This window comes from Impatiens glandulifera, chromosome 3 (assembly GCF_907164915.1).
Source record: "Impatiens glandulifera chromosome 3, dImpGla2.1, whole genome shotgun sequence".
NCBI lineage: Eukaryota > Viridiplantae > Streptophyta > Magnoliopsida > Ericales > Balsaminaceae > Impatiens > Impatiens glandulifera.
The window spans coordinates 10,905,335-10,919,601 of NC_061864.1; the positions used below are offsets into that span (position 1 = coordinate 10,905,335).

At 29.5% G+C, this 14,267-nt stretch overlaps 2 protein-coding genes across 2 annotated transcripts; both read right to left on the reverse strand.

Moving 5' to 3' along the window:
- Positions 1–930: 930 nt before the first annotated feature.
- On the reverse strand, positions 931–9,954 carry LOC124931100 (cytochrome P450 CYP72A219-like). Its single transcript, XM_047471490.1, has 4 exons — positions 9,892–9,954; positions 1,930–2,168; positions 1,460–1,856; positions 931–1,381 (listed from the first exon to the last, which is right to left on the reverse strand). Exons 1-4 carry the CDS (start codon positions 9,904–9,906, stop codon positions 953–955), a joined length of 1,080 nt encoding a protein of 359 aa, XP_047327446.1. The 5' UTR covers positions 9,907–9,954; the 3' UTR covers positions 931–952.
- Positions 9,955–10,963: 1,009 nt separating this feature from the next.
- Positions 10,964–14,037, reverse strand: LOC124929703 (phenolic glucoside malonyltransferase 2-like). Its single transcript, XM_047470100.1, has 4 exons — positions 13,938–14,037; positions 13,510–13,712; positions 12,950–13,468; positions 10,964–11,110 (listed from the first exon to the last, which is right to left on the reverse strand). The coding sequence occupies exons 1-4, from the start codon at positions 14,035–14,037 to the stop codon at positions 10,964–10,966; spliced, it is 969 nt and encodes a 322-aa protein (XP_047326056.1).
- Between the last annotated feature and the right edge of the window lie 230 nt (positions 14,038–14,267).

Here is a 14,267-nt window from a genome sequence, read left to right on the forward strand (position 1 = left end):
ATTAAATAGGAATTCAATAGAATTTTTTTTTGAAATTTCAATTTCATTTTCAGTGAGACACTAAAATAAGTTAAAATTACCTATCGAATAAATAAAATATATTTTTGAATTTGTAAATATAAATTCACCTTGTTTATGTAAAATCATATAAATTTGTAAAAATTGAAATAATTTATAATATCGTAAATTTATAATCGTAAAAGTGTTTAATACTTTATCTAGGATATTTTAGAATTGTAAAATTTTAACTGTACGAGGGAGTACAACTTTTTTTAGTTTTTTTCATCTTCACTTATCCATTTTTCTAATAAACAAGATAAAGTAATACAAAAAAAAACGCACTCTAAATCCCAAAACATATATACTTTTCAATGTTACCGTATATTGAAGTAACCATTAAGTTGTGGATAAGAGATGAAGGGAATATGGAAAATTATTAGTGTCAATAACACCTCTCTTTACCTAAGAAAATTATAAAGTAGGTTCATCAAATTATTAGAATCTTCATTTTGGATAATAGGGTAAAAGGGTAATAATGTCAAGTGGGAAAAATGTATTAACCTAAACAAATAGGTGGACTAGGCCTAATGATTTAAACATAAGTGGGCTTTTAATTTTACTTATGAAATTCTTCCTATGTTGTACCACAAATTTAGACCCCGAATTCAACATGTTATGTTCATTTTTTGTATGACTTGTTTTTATCTAAGGGTGAAGATTCAAATTATTAATAATGAGAACATGAGTTATTGAGATTTATCACTTAATTAGGAGTCTCCATTTTCATGTATAATTGAATGTCTTCATTTCCAACAACAATGGGCTATAAAATAACATGAAAATCTTTATCCCATTTAACAATATTTTAAAATTACTGAGTACTAACAATGTTCAAAGAAAACAATATTTTAGTAGGGGGGAATATTACAATAAAGATGCCATATATGTTTGTCTATATTTGATGCATAATTAAGTGAGCACCAAACTGAGGCTGAATAGTGACAATGGGATAAGGAGCATGAGCATAAGTTGGAGAAAGCTCAAATGAGAAGCGTCGAAGAATCATCACCACTGCCATCTTAGCCTCTAGTAAAGCGAAATTCTGCCCGATGCAAACCCTCGGTCCCCAACCAAAAGGGAAATAGCATGCAAGACCTTTTGTTGCTTTGGATATTCCTTCCGCAAATCTATCCGGCTTGAATTCTTTTACATCATCCCCCCATATCTCTTTATCATGGTGAAATAATACTATGGGCAATGATATCGCTGTCCCAGCTTGTAAGTGAATTGATTCTCCTAGTTTCATGTCTTCCTCAATGACTCTAGTGAGTTCAACCACAGGTGGATATAGCCTAAGCACCTCGTTTAGTATCATAGTCACCTGAAAAAGTTATTAACATGCATGTTCACAACACTCTTATAAGTTAAGTGTATAATATAATTATATAATTAAACTTACTATCTTAAGGCGGTTAAGTCCATCAAAATTGGGATTCCCATCCTTTCCAAATACTTGAATGACTTCTTCTCTAGCTCGCTGTTGCCATTCTTGATGTTGAGCCAAAAGAACCATTGTCCAAAGAAGTAAAACCGCGGTGGTCTCTTGGCCAGCAAAGTAGAAGAGTTTGCATTCTTCGACCACCTCTTTAATGGTCATCCCCATCAACTGCCCTTGTTTTCCCTTGCTCTCTTCAACCACCTTGAAATTGGATTCTAGTAATATGCTCAATAAGTCATCATTGTTTGTTTCTCCATTTCTTAAGGCCTCTACTCTCTTATTCACTACATTAGTGAGTAGATATTCCAACTCTTTAGCTATATTCTTCATTCTCAAATTCTTCTTTGTGGGAACAAACCTACATTAATTGATCGAGATTAATGGTAACTCCTATATAATTAGTTAATAATAATAAGATTATATATATATACCTCCATCCCGGAATGTATATTTTGCTTAGAGCTTGAATAACGAGTTCAGCTTGATCCGTGAGAAGTTGAAAAATCTTCCTTCCTTCTTCATACGAGCTACCGAATGCAGTTCTTGAAATAACATCGGCTGACAAATTATGTAAATATGGCCAAACATCAACCTCTTTTGACTCTTTCAATGCATTTTCCCACGATCTTATCATCTCAAGGCAACTCACATGGAATGCTGGAAGCATAAGCTAAATCAGATTGAGAAAAAAGAAAAAGCAACATTAACAAGTTAATTACACACATAAAAGAATATATTCTTTCAATTATTATAAGTCTTATATATGAAATTACCTTTATTCTTTCCATATGAAAAGCGGGGTTGATAATTTTTCTATGCTTGATCCATTGATCACGTTCAAGGATAGCAAGTCCAGCAATTAAAAGTCTTGATAACGGGTTGAACTTCGGCTTGAGATAGTTGAAATTCTTCGACATCACCTCCTTAGCGAGCTCTGGCTTCCTAATGTGTACAAGTGGTATGTATCCGAACCACATGAATGTTTTCTTTCCTATATTTTGTTGGTTGTACAAATTAATAAGCACATATATAAAAATGGTGACTTGAACTTGTTCTATAAAATTTATTAAATGGACAAATTGTAAGATTTTGATATAGATAAGATATTAATACTGTTAGTTTCTTCTTTTAAAATGAAAATAAATCATTTCATAAATAATACACCAAAACTTTTATTAGATTTTAGATTAATTATCCAAAAAATTAATCAAATGGGTTTATTGAAACAATAAACTAACGATGATAACAGTAGCTTTCATGCATTCTTTTGGCATATAGCTAGCAATCTCTAACAGACTGTTTGATGAAAACAATGTTTTCCCTTGAAGTAAAACACATATATTTATTTTGATTGGATCTATATTTTAAAATCTTTTTGTGTTCAATACCAACATGCTTTTTTATATGTTAAAAACCTTTGATGTATTGATGTTTTTTTCTTCTTCTAATTATTCAACTTATACCTCCTCACATGTGGTATAAATTTGTGATTAGTCTCCTAGTTATGATAATCTGCTTATATTTTGTTGTTGTTATTGTTTCGAATGTCTGATAACACCCAAACTATTTATAGATCTTTACCATTTAAACTTTAAATTTAGAGGAGTGATAGGGGAGGAAATTTGAGGGAGAGAATGATGTGTCACTACGTCACTGGTTGAAAAAATGATAAAATGTGAGGATAGAGAGAAATTTTGTTATTTTTTTGGCTAATTAAATTGCGCCACATCATTCCCTCCTTCATTCCCTCTCTCAAATTCCCTCCCCCAATCATTTCTCTTAAACTTATTATAAACTAATGGTTGAATCTTGATATATTGTTAATTCTAAAAGGAAATGAAGAATGAAAGAAGGCATGAATGCATCTAATTAAAAGGAGATGGACATATACATTATACATACCATAGGTGTTGATGGTTTTGTGAATAAAGGGGACTAGACGAGGAATGATGTCGTCTGAGATAGAGATCGGGTTGGTTCGGTTAAGTTTGTTTGTGGCCGAGAAATCTTTGAGGTCTCCAAACAGAACCCTATAAGGATTTCCCTTAAAGCCCTGGGCTCTAAGATGGTTCTCCATTCTCTTGGGCTTGAGCCAAATCCATTCAAGAATTCTCCATCCCCACCATGCAACCACTGCCACTACCAGAATATAGCTTACTATATTGGTTATGATCAACTCATACATCTTTCTATTTTGTTTTGGTTTAAGATGAGGCCAACTACAATTCTTGATGCTTTTATTAAACCACTCAAGGGTAAAATGGGAATTTAAGGGAAATTTTTTATTTTTCAATTAAACAAGATGCTTGGCACTAAAAAACAACCTAATGAAACAATCCTTAATTACCCAGGAAGCATCATGATATTTAAATATTATTTGCTTTAAATGTGATTATGTGACATGTAGGAGTTGAACAAGTAATCCTTAGCTTAAGAAACATATTCTCTAAAAAAACATTCATTTTATAGAATAAGATATATAACTAGTCACCAAATTTTCTATTTTGATTGATAAATTAAATGCTGGAAAGAAAATAAGATTAGTTAATAACCCAAAAAAACTTATGATATGGAATGAGCTGTAATTAATAGAAATTGGTATCCTTAAATTTCTATGTAGTCTTTCAGCTTATTTTATTAATTGATTGAGTCCATGTGGGACATATATATTCTCTTGCTCTTTTCATTTTTCTTGTTTTAGTTTTTATCTTGTACTTCAACTTATTTGATTTAAGATAATATCGATTATTTTCTTAACTTATCACACAAGTATAACCAGATGATTTAGAAGTAGGAACAAATTTATATAAAAAAAACTTTAAAATTGTTTAGCTACAAAATAATTATCATCTAGAGTACATTATTAATATTTTTTATTATTATAACTTATTATTTAATTTAACACCTTAATTTCAAATAATTCAATTATAATAATTTACAAATTAATTATATATTCATAAAAATAAAATATGGTGCTTAAATTTAAAAAAATAATAATATGATAATATATAATTGGTTAATTATACCTGGAAACTATTTTTTAAATCAATGTTTCATCACCAATAAACAATATTAAAATTTTGAATTATTTAAAATATTTTTTTCTGAATTTAATTTGTTTTAGGAATTATATAAAATATTGTCTATTTCGACCATAATTTCAAAATTCTTTATTATCAATAGTTAAATTTAATAATTATTTTTTAAAAATGAAAAATATATTAGCTAGGTATATATTCAATTATTATGCAACAAATTACAATAGGAGGTTAAAATAATGTTATTGTACTAGATTATTTCAAGAATAATTTCAAGTTAAATAATAAATTTTAAATCATTCATCTATCTATTTTATTTTATGTAAAAACAAATAGCTATCTTACATCAATTTATACCAGCACTAACCTTAAAAAAGAAGAAGAGAGAAATCATATTGTTTATAAGACATAACCCATTTAATTCAATTATTGCCTAAATTTGAACTAAGTCTAAACATCTGTCTTATTATTGTGTCTCTTTCATTATATAGTAGGTGAGAAAGCCAAAATCTAATTATTAATATAAAGATTGAATCTTTCAAACAATAAGAAAGATGAAAGAATAAAACTCCAAGATAAGTCATGAGAAGATATGAGATGCTACTTGAATAAGGATAAATTTTGATTTTGTCTTTCTCACCTATTATATTGAAAGAAACACAGAAAAAATATATTTCTTTAGACTTGTTCAAATTTAGGCTATAAATGTCACACTATATGTTATGCCCAATCTCACATTTTTCTGTTAAATAGGGTCAAGGTGCATTACTTGAATGTTCACCCCTTATGTATTCACTTATAAGTTATACTTAGAAATAAACCTGTTATTATTATTAGGGGTTGAGATATAAAAATGCTGTGTCAATTATTTCGTGGGACAATATATAAAAGGAACCATGTAGAAGAGGCTTATAATTTATACTTAAGAATTATTCCTAAAACAACAAGTAAAAGGGAATCATGTAAGGGACCGTCAGAAAATTAGGATAAGTATAATCCTAATTTAATTTCCTCTTTAGTCACTAATTAAACCCACTTGCTTATTATATAATTTAAACACTTGGCAGCTTAATAACATTCCACCCTAACCCATTGCATGATCTCTACTTGCTCCAGCTGCATGCCTTTCACTTAGTATAGCAGCCATTAGCTTACCCTACCCCCATTACTATGATTCATTTGGAAATTCAGTTCTCTCTCTTTATAAGTAATACTTAGGAGTTTTGAAGAAAAGCAAGAGCAAACCCTAGCAAATACCATCTTCTTTATCCAGTTTCAAATTAAGGCAAGCATTTTCTCAAACTCACTCTTAAATCCACACATAGCTATATATGTATCTCAAGTATTTTCTGTATAATTTTCATATATGTTTGAAATACATGTTTTTATAGCATAATATGGTTTTATTGACGAACATGGTTTATAAACAATATGTTTTTCTCAAGTATGACAAGGGTTATCATGTTTTCCAGAAATGATAAGATTTCCATGGTTGTTAAATATACACTTTTATAAAATAGAAACCCTTATGATTTATGCATACATGGGGCATATTATTGATGAATGAGTATTGACGGAAATGAGAGGAGGCTGACTGCCATGAGCTCTAGTCAGCTGATTCCAAATTACTTGCTGATTATTTATGGGACTAGCATGAGCTCTAGTTACTGCTGCCAAATTAAAAGATAGTCCAAACAGGTTAAGGACTTTTAGGGATGGACTCATAATTGTGCCTAGCCAAATATGGCTCAAACGGACTCCTTGCCTTCAAGATCAGCTCTGAATGGTGTAGGATCAAATATGGCTCAAGATGTTACTGTACATGCCCCATGAAATCATATTTTCCAAACATGCCAATGGTGTTTATAAACTGATCATCTCTTTTTAAATGATGAACATTTTATGCATATGTCTTCCTTTTAAAAGCAAAGCATTCCAACAGGTTTTAAAATACTTAATTGCTTGCGGAGTCATTAGACTCACTATGCTTGTGTGGTGTAGGTACTCAGCCCCAGCTTTTATACATTTGAAGGGATGAGGCTTGGAGAGGAGCAAGCTGATGGAGAGAGTGTGGGAGGAGGGACCGATGCTGCTAGATTTACTTGTCTTTTTTATAAACACTTAGCTTATATTTTGGGTCTTCACCTGCTGTTTAATGGTGCATGTATATATAATCATGATAGTTATGATGGAGTATAGGTTATTTTGTTGTAGCTGTATGTAGAAACATGTATATAGTAAGTATCTGTTTGAACATGACAAGTTGTATATGGCTTCTGCTAGGGATTTCAATGTTAAATAGATATATATGTTTGAACCGTGGTTATATTATATCAGTAGGGATGTTTCAATATATCTCATTAACAAGCACACACGAATCTATCTTTTCAGCCTATAAAATAGTTATTGTCTTGCCATCACAAGTCTAGTGTATCGAAATCCAAATTTTACTCTATCCAATATATATTCAGGCAATTGTTAATTTATCTTACCATCATCTAAATGATGAAAACAATTACTAAATTTATCAATCATGTTAGAAAATTGAAATAATAGTGAATTGTGGGAGTGTACCTAAATTTGTAATAAGTCGCGTGTTTTCAGTTAATAATATGAAGATTATGTCTTTCAATTGTTTATTGATAGCCCTTAAGTGTTCATTAAGTGAACACTTTTTTTTTTATAATATTTTTAGTATGATTAAATATATATAATTACTAAATAATATTTGTATCCAAAGTTTGAATTAATTTCAACAAATTTGTAATAATCTCGTTTATATGAACTTATGATTAAAGATATTTCGTTATATTAAGGTCATCAAGGCGCAACGCAACCATTAAGAGACAATATATTAATATAATCACACGAAATAGAAAAAAAATATGAGGGTGGAATGTGGATTAACTTGTAATATAATTTTTAATTTGTCTAATTTTAATTAATTTGTATTTCTCTTTTATAGAGAAATCTGAATAAATTTAAATTTTAAAAACTAAAAAAAAGCAAACATGTTTGAAAAATAAAATAAATACATGTATTAACAAGGTTTGAACCATGGACTACTAAATATATTGAAATAACATTTAATTAACTAAGCTAATTTTTTAAAATTATAATACAATTATACAATTATATTTATTCAATACAATTTAAAATATACAAATGAAATAATAAATTTATTTTATTCCGTCACTACTGATTTTATATATCAAACTAGTATTCATTTTTATTGTTCATTTATTATTATTTATTTTTTCATATTTGAACTTTATAAAATAGTACATCAAGTTGCTAATTGCTTAATACTTAAAACCCAGTGGGTATAAAACACGAAATACAAATCAAGTTGTGACATTATTTGAGTAAAATAATGATTACAAGAAAATTGCAAATACTAAGTCATAAACACAACACGCAAGAAAAATAAAATCAAAACATACCCTAAGAACTAAAAAAATCAATGTTAATATTGACTCATTAATTCTACTAAGATGAACGACATCATGCAAAAATCTAGAATTTACTTGGTGTTTTAAAAAATAAACAATTATCTTTAAGATTGAGTTTGATCATTGTAATTGAAACTAGAAGGAGATAATTAAATTGCATTGTTTTTCAAAGTATAAAATCATTTTATTATTTATGATGAATTAATAAAAAGAACCTCAATAAAAACATTTAAATACATGTTTATAACTTAATCAGTCCTAAGTTTTAAGCATCTAAATATTCAAAATCAATTTAAGTATCTATTTAAGTTTAATATTTGAAATTTATATAAAATAAATTAATCTTTATATAATAATTAGTTTATATATTATTAAATTTAATGTATTTTATAATTTTAAGATTAAACAATTTAAAACCAAATTATTGAAATTTTCGTCGCTAAATACTAAAACCTTTTAAATGGTATAAACGTCGCTAAAATACTAAAACCAGAAAGTATTATTGTCGAGACTTTACTATTCGTCATTAGTCATTGGTTCATAGTCTCTACTTGATTAAAGAAATAAAAACAAAAATAAAATGTTGGACTGCTATATCTCACGCATAATGAGTTGTACACCAAATTGAGGTTGAATGGTGAGGACATAATATGGGGCATGGATATAATTAGGAGAAAGCTCGAACGCAAACCGTTGAAGGATCATAGCTATGGCCATCTTTGCCTCTAGCATGGAGAAATTCTGTCCAACGCAAACTCTCGGCCCGCAACTAAACGGGAAATACGAGACTTGACCTTTTGTAGCCTTCAATATCCCTTCCGCGAATCGCTCAGGCTTGAATTCTTTTGCGTCGTCTCCCCAAATCTCTTTGTCTTGATGGACAAATATTATGGGCAAATTTATAGATGTCCCAGCTTGCAAATGAAGTGATTCTCCTAGTTTCACATCTTCCTTAATGAACCTACTGAGTTCAGCAATTGGAGGGAAAAGCCTTAACACCTCGTACAGTATCATTGTTACCTTAAGAATACATGTGAAGAATCATCAACAAGCGAGCATGTTAGCATGTACAAGGGAGGGAAGAGTTTAAGGTTAAATTTACTTACAATCTTAAGGCGGTTGAGCCCATCAAAATCGGGTTTGTTATCCTTCCCAAATACCTGTAAAACTTCTTCTCTAGCTCGTTGTTGCCATTCTTGATGTTGAGATAATAGATACATTGTCCAAAGAAGTAAAGTCGAGGTGGTTTCCTGACCGGCGAAATAGAAGAGCTTGCATTCTTCTACTACTTCTTTAATAGTCATTCCCATATTAATCTTCTTCCCATGTTTACTAACAGCTTGGTGTTGATTAGCCTCTCTGTTGTTGCATTCTAGTAATATGTTCAACAAATCTTTATTGTTAGCTTCTCCAGCTTCCAAATCCTTCATTCTTCTCTTGATTAGATCAATGAGTAAATCATCTAATTCCTTATATATACTCTTCATTCTCATGTTTCTCTTTGTGGGTAGAAACCTACATTAATTGATCATAACAGAGCATGTTTATAATTTACAAGTTTACTTACCTTAAAAAGAGAAGTTATATATATATACCTCGATCCTGGAATGTATATCGATCTTAGAGCTTGAGTAAGGAGGTCAGCTTGTATTCGGAGAAGTTGAAATATCTTCCTTCCTTGTTCATGGGAGTTCCCGAAAGCTGTTCGAGAAATGGCATCAGCAGACAAGGATTGGAAATATGGCCATATGTCCAACTCTTTTGAGTCCTTCATTGCCTTTTCCCATGCACTTATCATGTCACCACAACTCACTTGAAATGCTGGAATCATAAGCTACAGAGATTTCGATTCGAGTCTTCAAAACTATAACTTTTATCAAAAAAATAAAAATTATTATGTTACCTTTAACTTCTCCATATGAAAAGCAGGGCTGACAATTTTTCTGTGTTTGGCCCATTGATCAAGATCATAGGTACCAACTCCATTAACCAAAAGTTTCGAGAGAGGATTGCTTCGGTCCTTGAGATAGTTGAAATTCTTTGACAACACCTCCTTTATTAGATCTGGTTTCATTATGTATACTCTTGGTGTGTTTGCAAACCATATAAATGTGTTCTTACCTATCATTTTCAAATAATTAAGTTTTGTAAATGGTTCGTGTTTGAAGACTTCAAACTCGAAATTATGACTATAAAACAGAGTTATTGTGCTCTATCCTGAGTTATGGTCTTTTACTCCAAATTTTTATTTGGTCCCAATTGTTATTTAAAGTTAGAATTTGGGTTGTTTTCACTAAATTTGTTCAAACTATCAAATTTTTAGTTATTTAAAGTTTTTTTTCTTTTCTAAACGAACAAAATGTCAGTCACCTTATTTTCACTTATATTTTCATTTTTCTAATTAACTTGTCACATTAAATACAATAATATTTAGTGACATTTTATACGTATTTTTTTAAAATTAAATATTATTTTAGAGATTTACACATTCTATTTTGTCGAACTTGGTATGAGTGACTACAAAATATGTAATGTGATAAAATATTTGAGAAAAATAGAAGAAAGATAGGTTTGATATTTTTTTTTCAAAAAAATCATAACGACGTATTTGTGTTTTCAAATGAATATTTTTTTCGACAAATAAACGTTCAAAATTGTCAAATACAATTTAAATACCTTGAAATGTGTGAGAATAATTTGAAATATCAAAGAAAAAAATTGGTATTATGTTTTTATAAATGTGGTTAATGTAAGAAGAAGGACATTGATTAGTTTGTGAGAAATTTGAGTCAAATATATCACCATTCAAAATTAGAGTCTTATTTTTATCGAAAACATAATACATACCATAGGTTTGGACATTCTGGTGAAGAAATGGAAAGATGCGTTTAAGAATGTCGTCTGAAAAGGTAATGGGAGCGGAACGTGCCTGCTTGATTGCAGCAGAGTAATCTTTGAGATCGCCATACATAATTCTATATGGATTTCCCCTGAATCCTTGACTTGCCAGATGCTTCTCCATCCTCTTGGGTTTCAACCAAATCCATTCTAGAAACTTCCATCCATACCATACCGCCAACGCTACCGCGACCATGTATGAAGCATCCATCTTTCAGAGAGATCTAGATCAGATAGATGTGGTTTTAGACATGTTCACACCATGCATTTATATATATAGACTCAATGGCAAAATGGGAATTAATTTACATGGATATAGATCATCTTAATTTCTTTTTATTTTTAAAATAGTTGACTTTACACTAATTAGGCCTTGTTTGATACTAAATAAATCTTATTTGATGTCAAAGTTTATTATTTAGATAAGATGATCTATATATATTTAGGATTTACTATTTTAAAATAATATTAGCTTATTTTAGTATCTTGATTTAGGATTTAATTACAAAATTTAATGATAAATTGAATAGTGGATTTTTTTTTTAAATCACAAATAAGCTACATCAAACAAGCTCTTAAATAAATTGAATAAATATATGTTAAATAATTGATAAAGATAAATATTATATATTAAATCTTTTGTCAATCAATTAATGGTAGATATATATATATTAAATAAATATAAACTTTATATCTTTAACTTCTACTTTAATATTATTATATATTTTTTTTGTTAGTATTTATATATACATATTATAAATATATAATAAAGTAATAATTATATTATATTTTATAATAATTATTTTTACCGTTTAATTTATATAAAATATAAATTTATTCAATCTATATAAAAAATAAATATACATAAAATATATTAGATAGTTACTTTTTACAAGTATACCAATTTATTAATTTTAAAAAACATATATAATAAATTAATAATTAATATCATAATGTTAACATCTTACATAAAAAAAAATTAATTAATAACATAATGAATGGTTTTAAAAACATATATATTGAAAAATAATATAATGATTTTTGACAATTCAAATGTGTTTGAATAGGTGATCTTGGATAAAGGTTGGGTAGAAGTGTGAAAAATATTGATATTTTAGGTATTTCGAAAATGTTGAATTTTAAGATATATCGAAAAAAGGTAAGATATGGTATCAATACCAAAATTATTGGTACGGTAAAGATATGAGATTTTTAAAATTTTGGTATATCGAGATATACCGAAATACCGAAATAGTATTTATAAATTAAAATAATATATATATAATACTTATAAGGAAATAATTAAATAAATTTGATATTAATTTAATTATAAAAATATAATTTTTGAATAATATCAAAATATAATTATATTAAAATATTATTTAATATATGCAATCTTTACCTTACCTAATTTATTTTTAAAATTTAATATGTTTTTAGGTATAAATGTATAATATCGATATCGTACCGAAATTAAGGTAAGGTAAATGTATAAAACTTTTGTATACCGAAATCAGGGTAAGGTAAAGATATAAATTTTTTATATACCAATTTTTTTAATAAGGTATAAAATATAGATAAAACATTAAGGTATAAAATATGGATAAAACATTAAGATATATTGTACCGACCCAACCTTAATCTTGAGTTAAAAATTATAAAAAGAAACCTACCAAAAACTAGTATCATCTCTAAGTTATAGGGAAAGTATGTTAAGCTGTGAAATTTGATGAAATGGCCCTACTAATAGCCTTAATTCCAAAAAAGGCCCGCGCATGATAATATTTGCAAAATGAGCCTTTATTCCCTACGAAAAGTTTGTAATACCTCTTGCGCGCCTGTTTTACCGCTCAATTATGAGAAATGCCATTCACGCATTTTCATCTAAAAAGTGTGAGTTGATTAACGCGTTTTAGATGAAAATGCGGGAATGATATATTTCTCGCATTTGATATTTCTCGCATTTGGTATTTCTCGCATTTGATATATTTCTCGCATTTGTTGTATTTCTCGCATTTTGTATATTTCTCACAAATGCATATTAGAAATCTCGATCCCACCACCGTTAGAATCTCCTCCGACATCCTGAAAATGAAAGATTCCAAGCTAAAGATCGCCCATGTTAACATGAAATTGCCTATCACCATATCTGGCAGAGAGATAATTTCCAATTTCATAAGTGTTTTATAACTCTCTCCTTCATATTTCAAGTAATGTGCTAAATAAGCTTCGTTCAAATCATTCAAATTCGTATTTATAACATTCCGATCGTAGAACGGGGTCAGATCTGCCGGTAACGTCGTCGTGTCTCCGCCGGATCTGCAAAACCAAGCCCATGATTTCATGAACAATGTCGTGGTTTTGCCGTCGATCACAGCGTGATTTGAGGTGTAACCTATGCCGAAACCGTTGTTCGGAAATAGGGTGATCTGTAGGGACATCACGGCAGCCCATTCGGGAGATACAAACAAGGTGGGAGGAAGGAGAAAATGTTGTCTACTTGGCAGAGGTTCTCCTTGATTGAGATGCGTTGGAAATTGACGACGGTGGTGGCTTCGGCAATGGTGACGGAGACTGCTTCGCTAGGGAAAAAGTGAATAGTTGGGATTTTTTTCATTTTGACCCAAGTAACGTTTCCGGCGAAGTGCGGATATGGGTTTAGGGCGGCAGAGAGAGATTGTTTGAGTCGAGGAAGGACAGTCTGAGAGAAGCAGTGGAGTGAATATGGGTATTGGAAGAAGAAAAGGCGACGACTTGGAGGATTTCTAAGCCATAAGAGATCAAAAAATGTAAGAGGAAGAGAATCTTTATGAATTGAATTTAGATCTCATGGTGGTATCTTACAAATCTCAAATTGGGTACGTTCATCCATTGACGCTTGAACAGAGAAATATAGAAAAAGGGAGGCTTATTAAGATCAAAAATCCCAAATGCGAGAAATACCAAATGCGAGAAATACACCAAATGCGAAAAATACCAAATTCGAGAAATATCAAATGCGAGAAATATATCATTCATGCATTTTCATCTAAAACGCGTTAATCAACTCACGATTTTTAGATGAAAATGCGTAAATGATATTTCTCGTAATTGAGCGGTAAAACAGGTGCGCGAAGGGTATTACAGACTTTTCGCAGGAAAAAAGGCCCATTTTATAAACATTATCAGGCGTGGACCTTTTTTGGAATTAAGATTATTAGTAGGGCCCTTTCATCAAATTTCCCCTTAAGCTCGGATATAAAAATATTAATAATAAAAATAATCAGACTATCTCAGGGGATTATTAGAATAACTCTATATTTTAAATATTTTTTAATGTATTAAATTAGTATAACATTTTACAAACATGAATTTCACTTTTATTTAAAACTCATTTTTCAT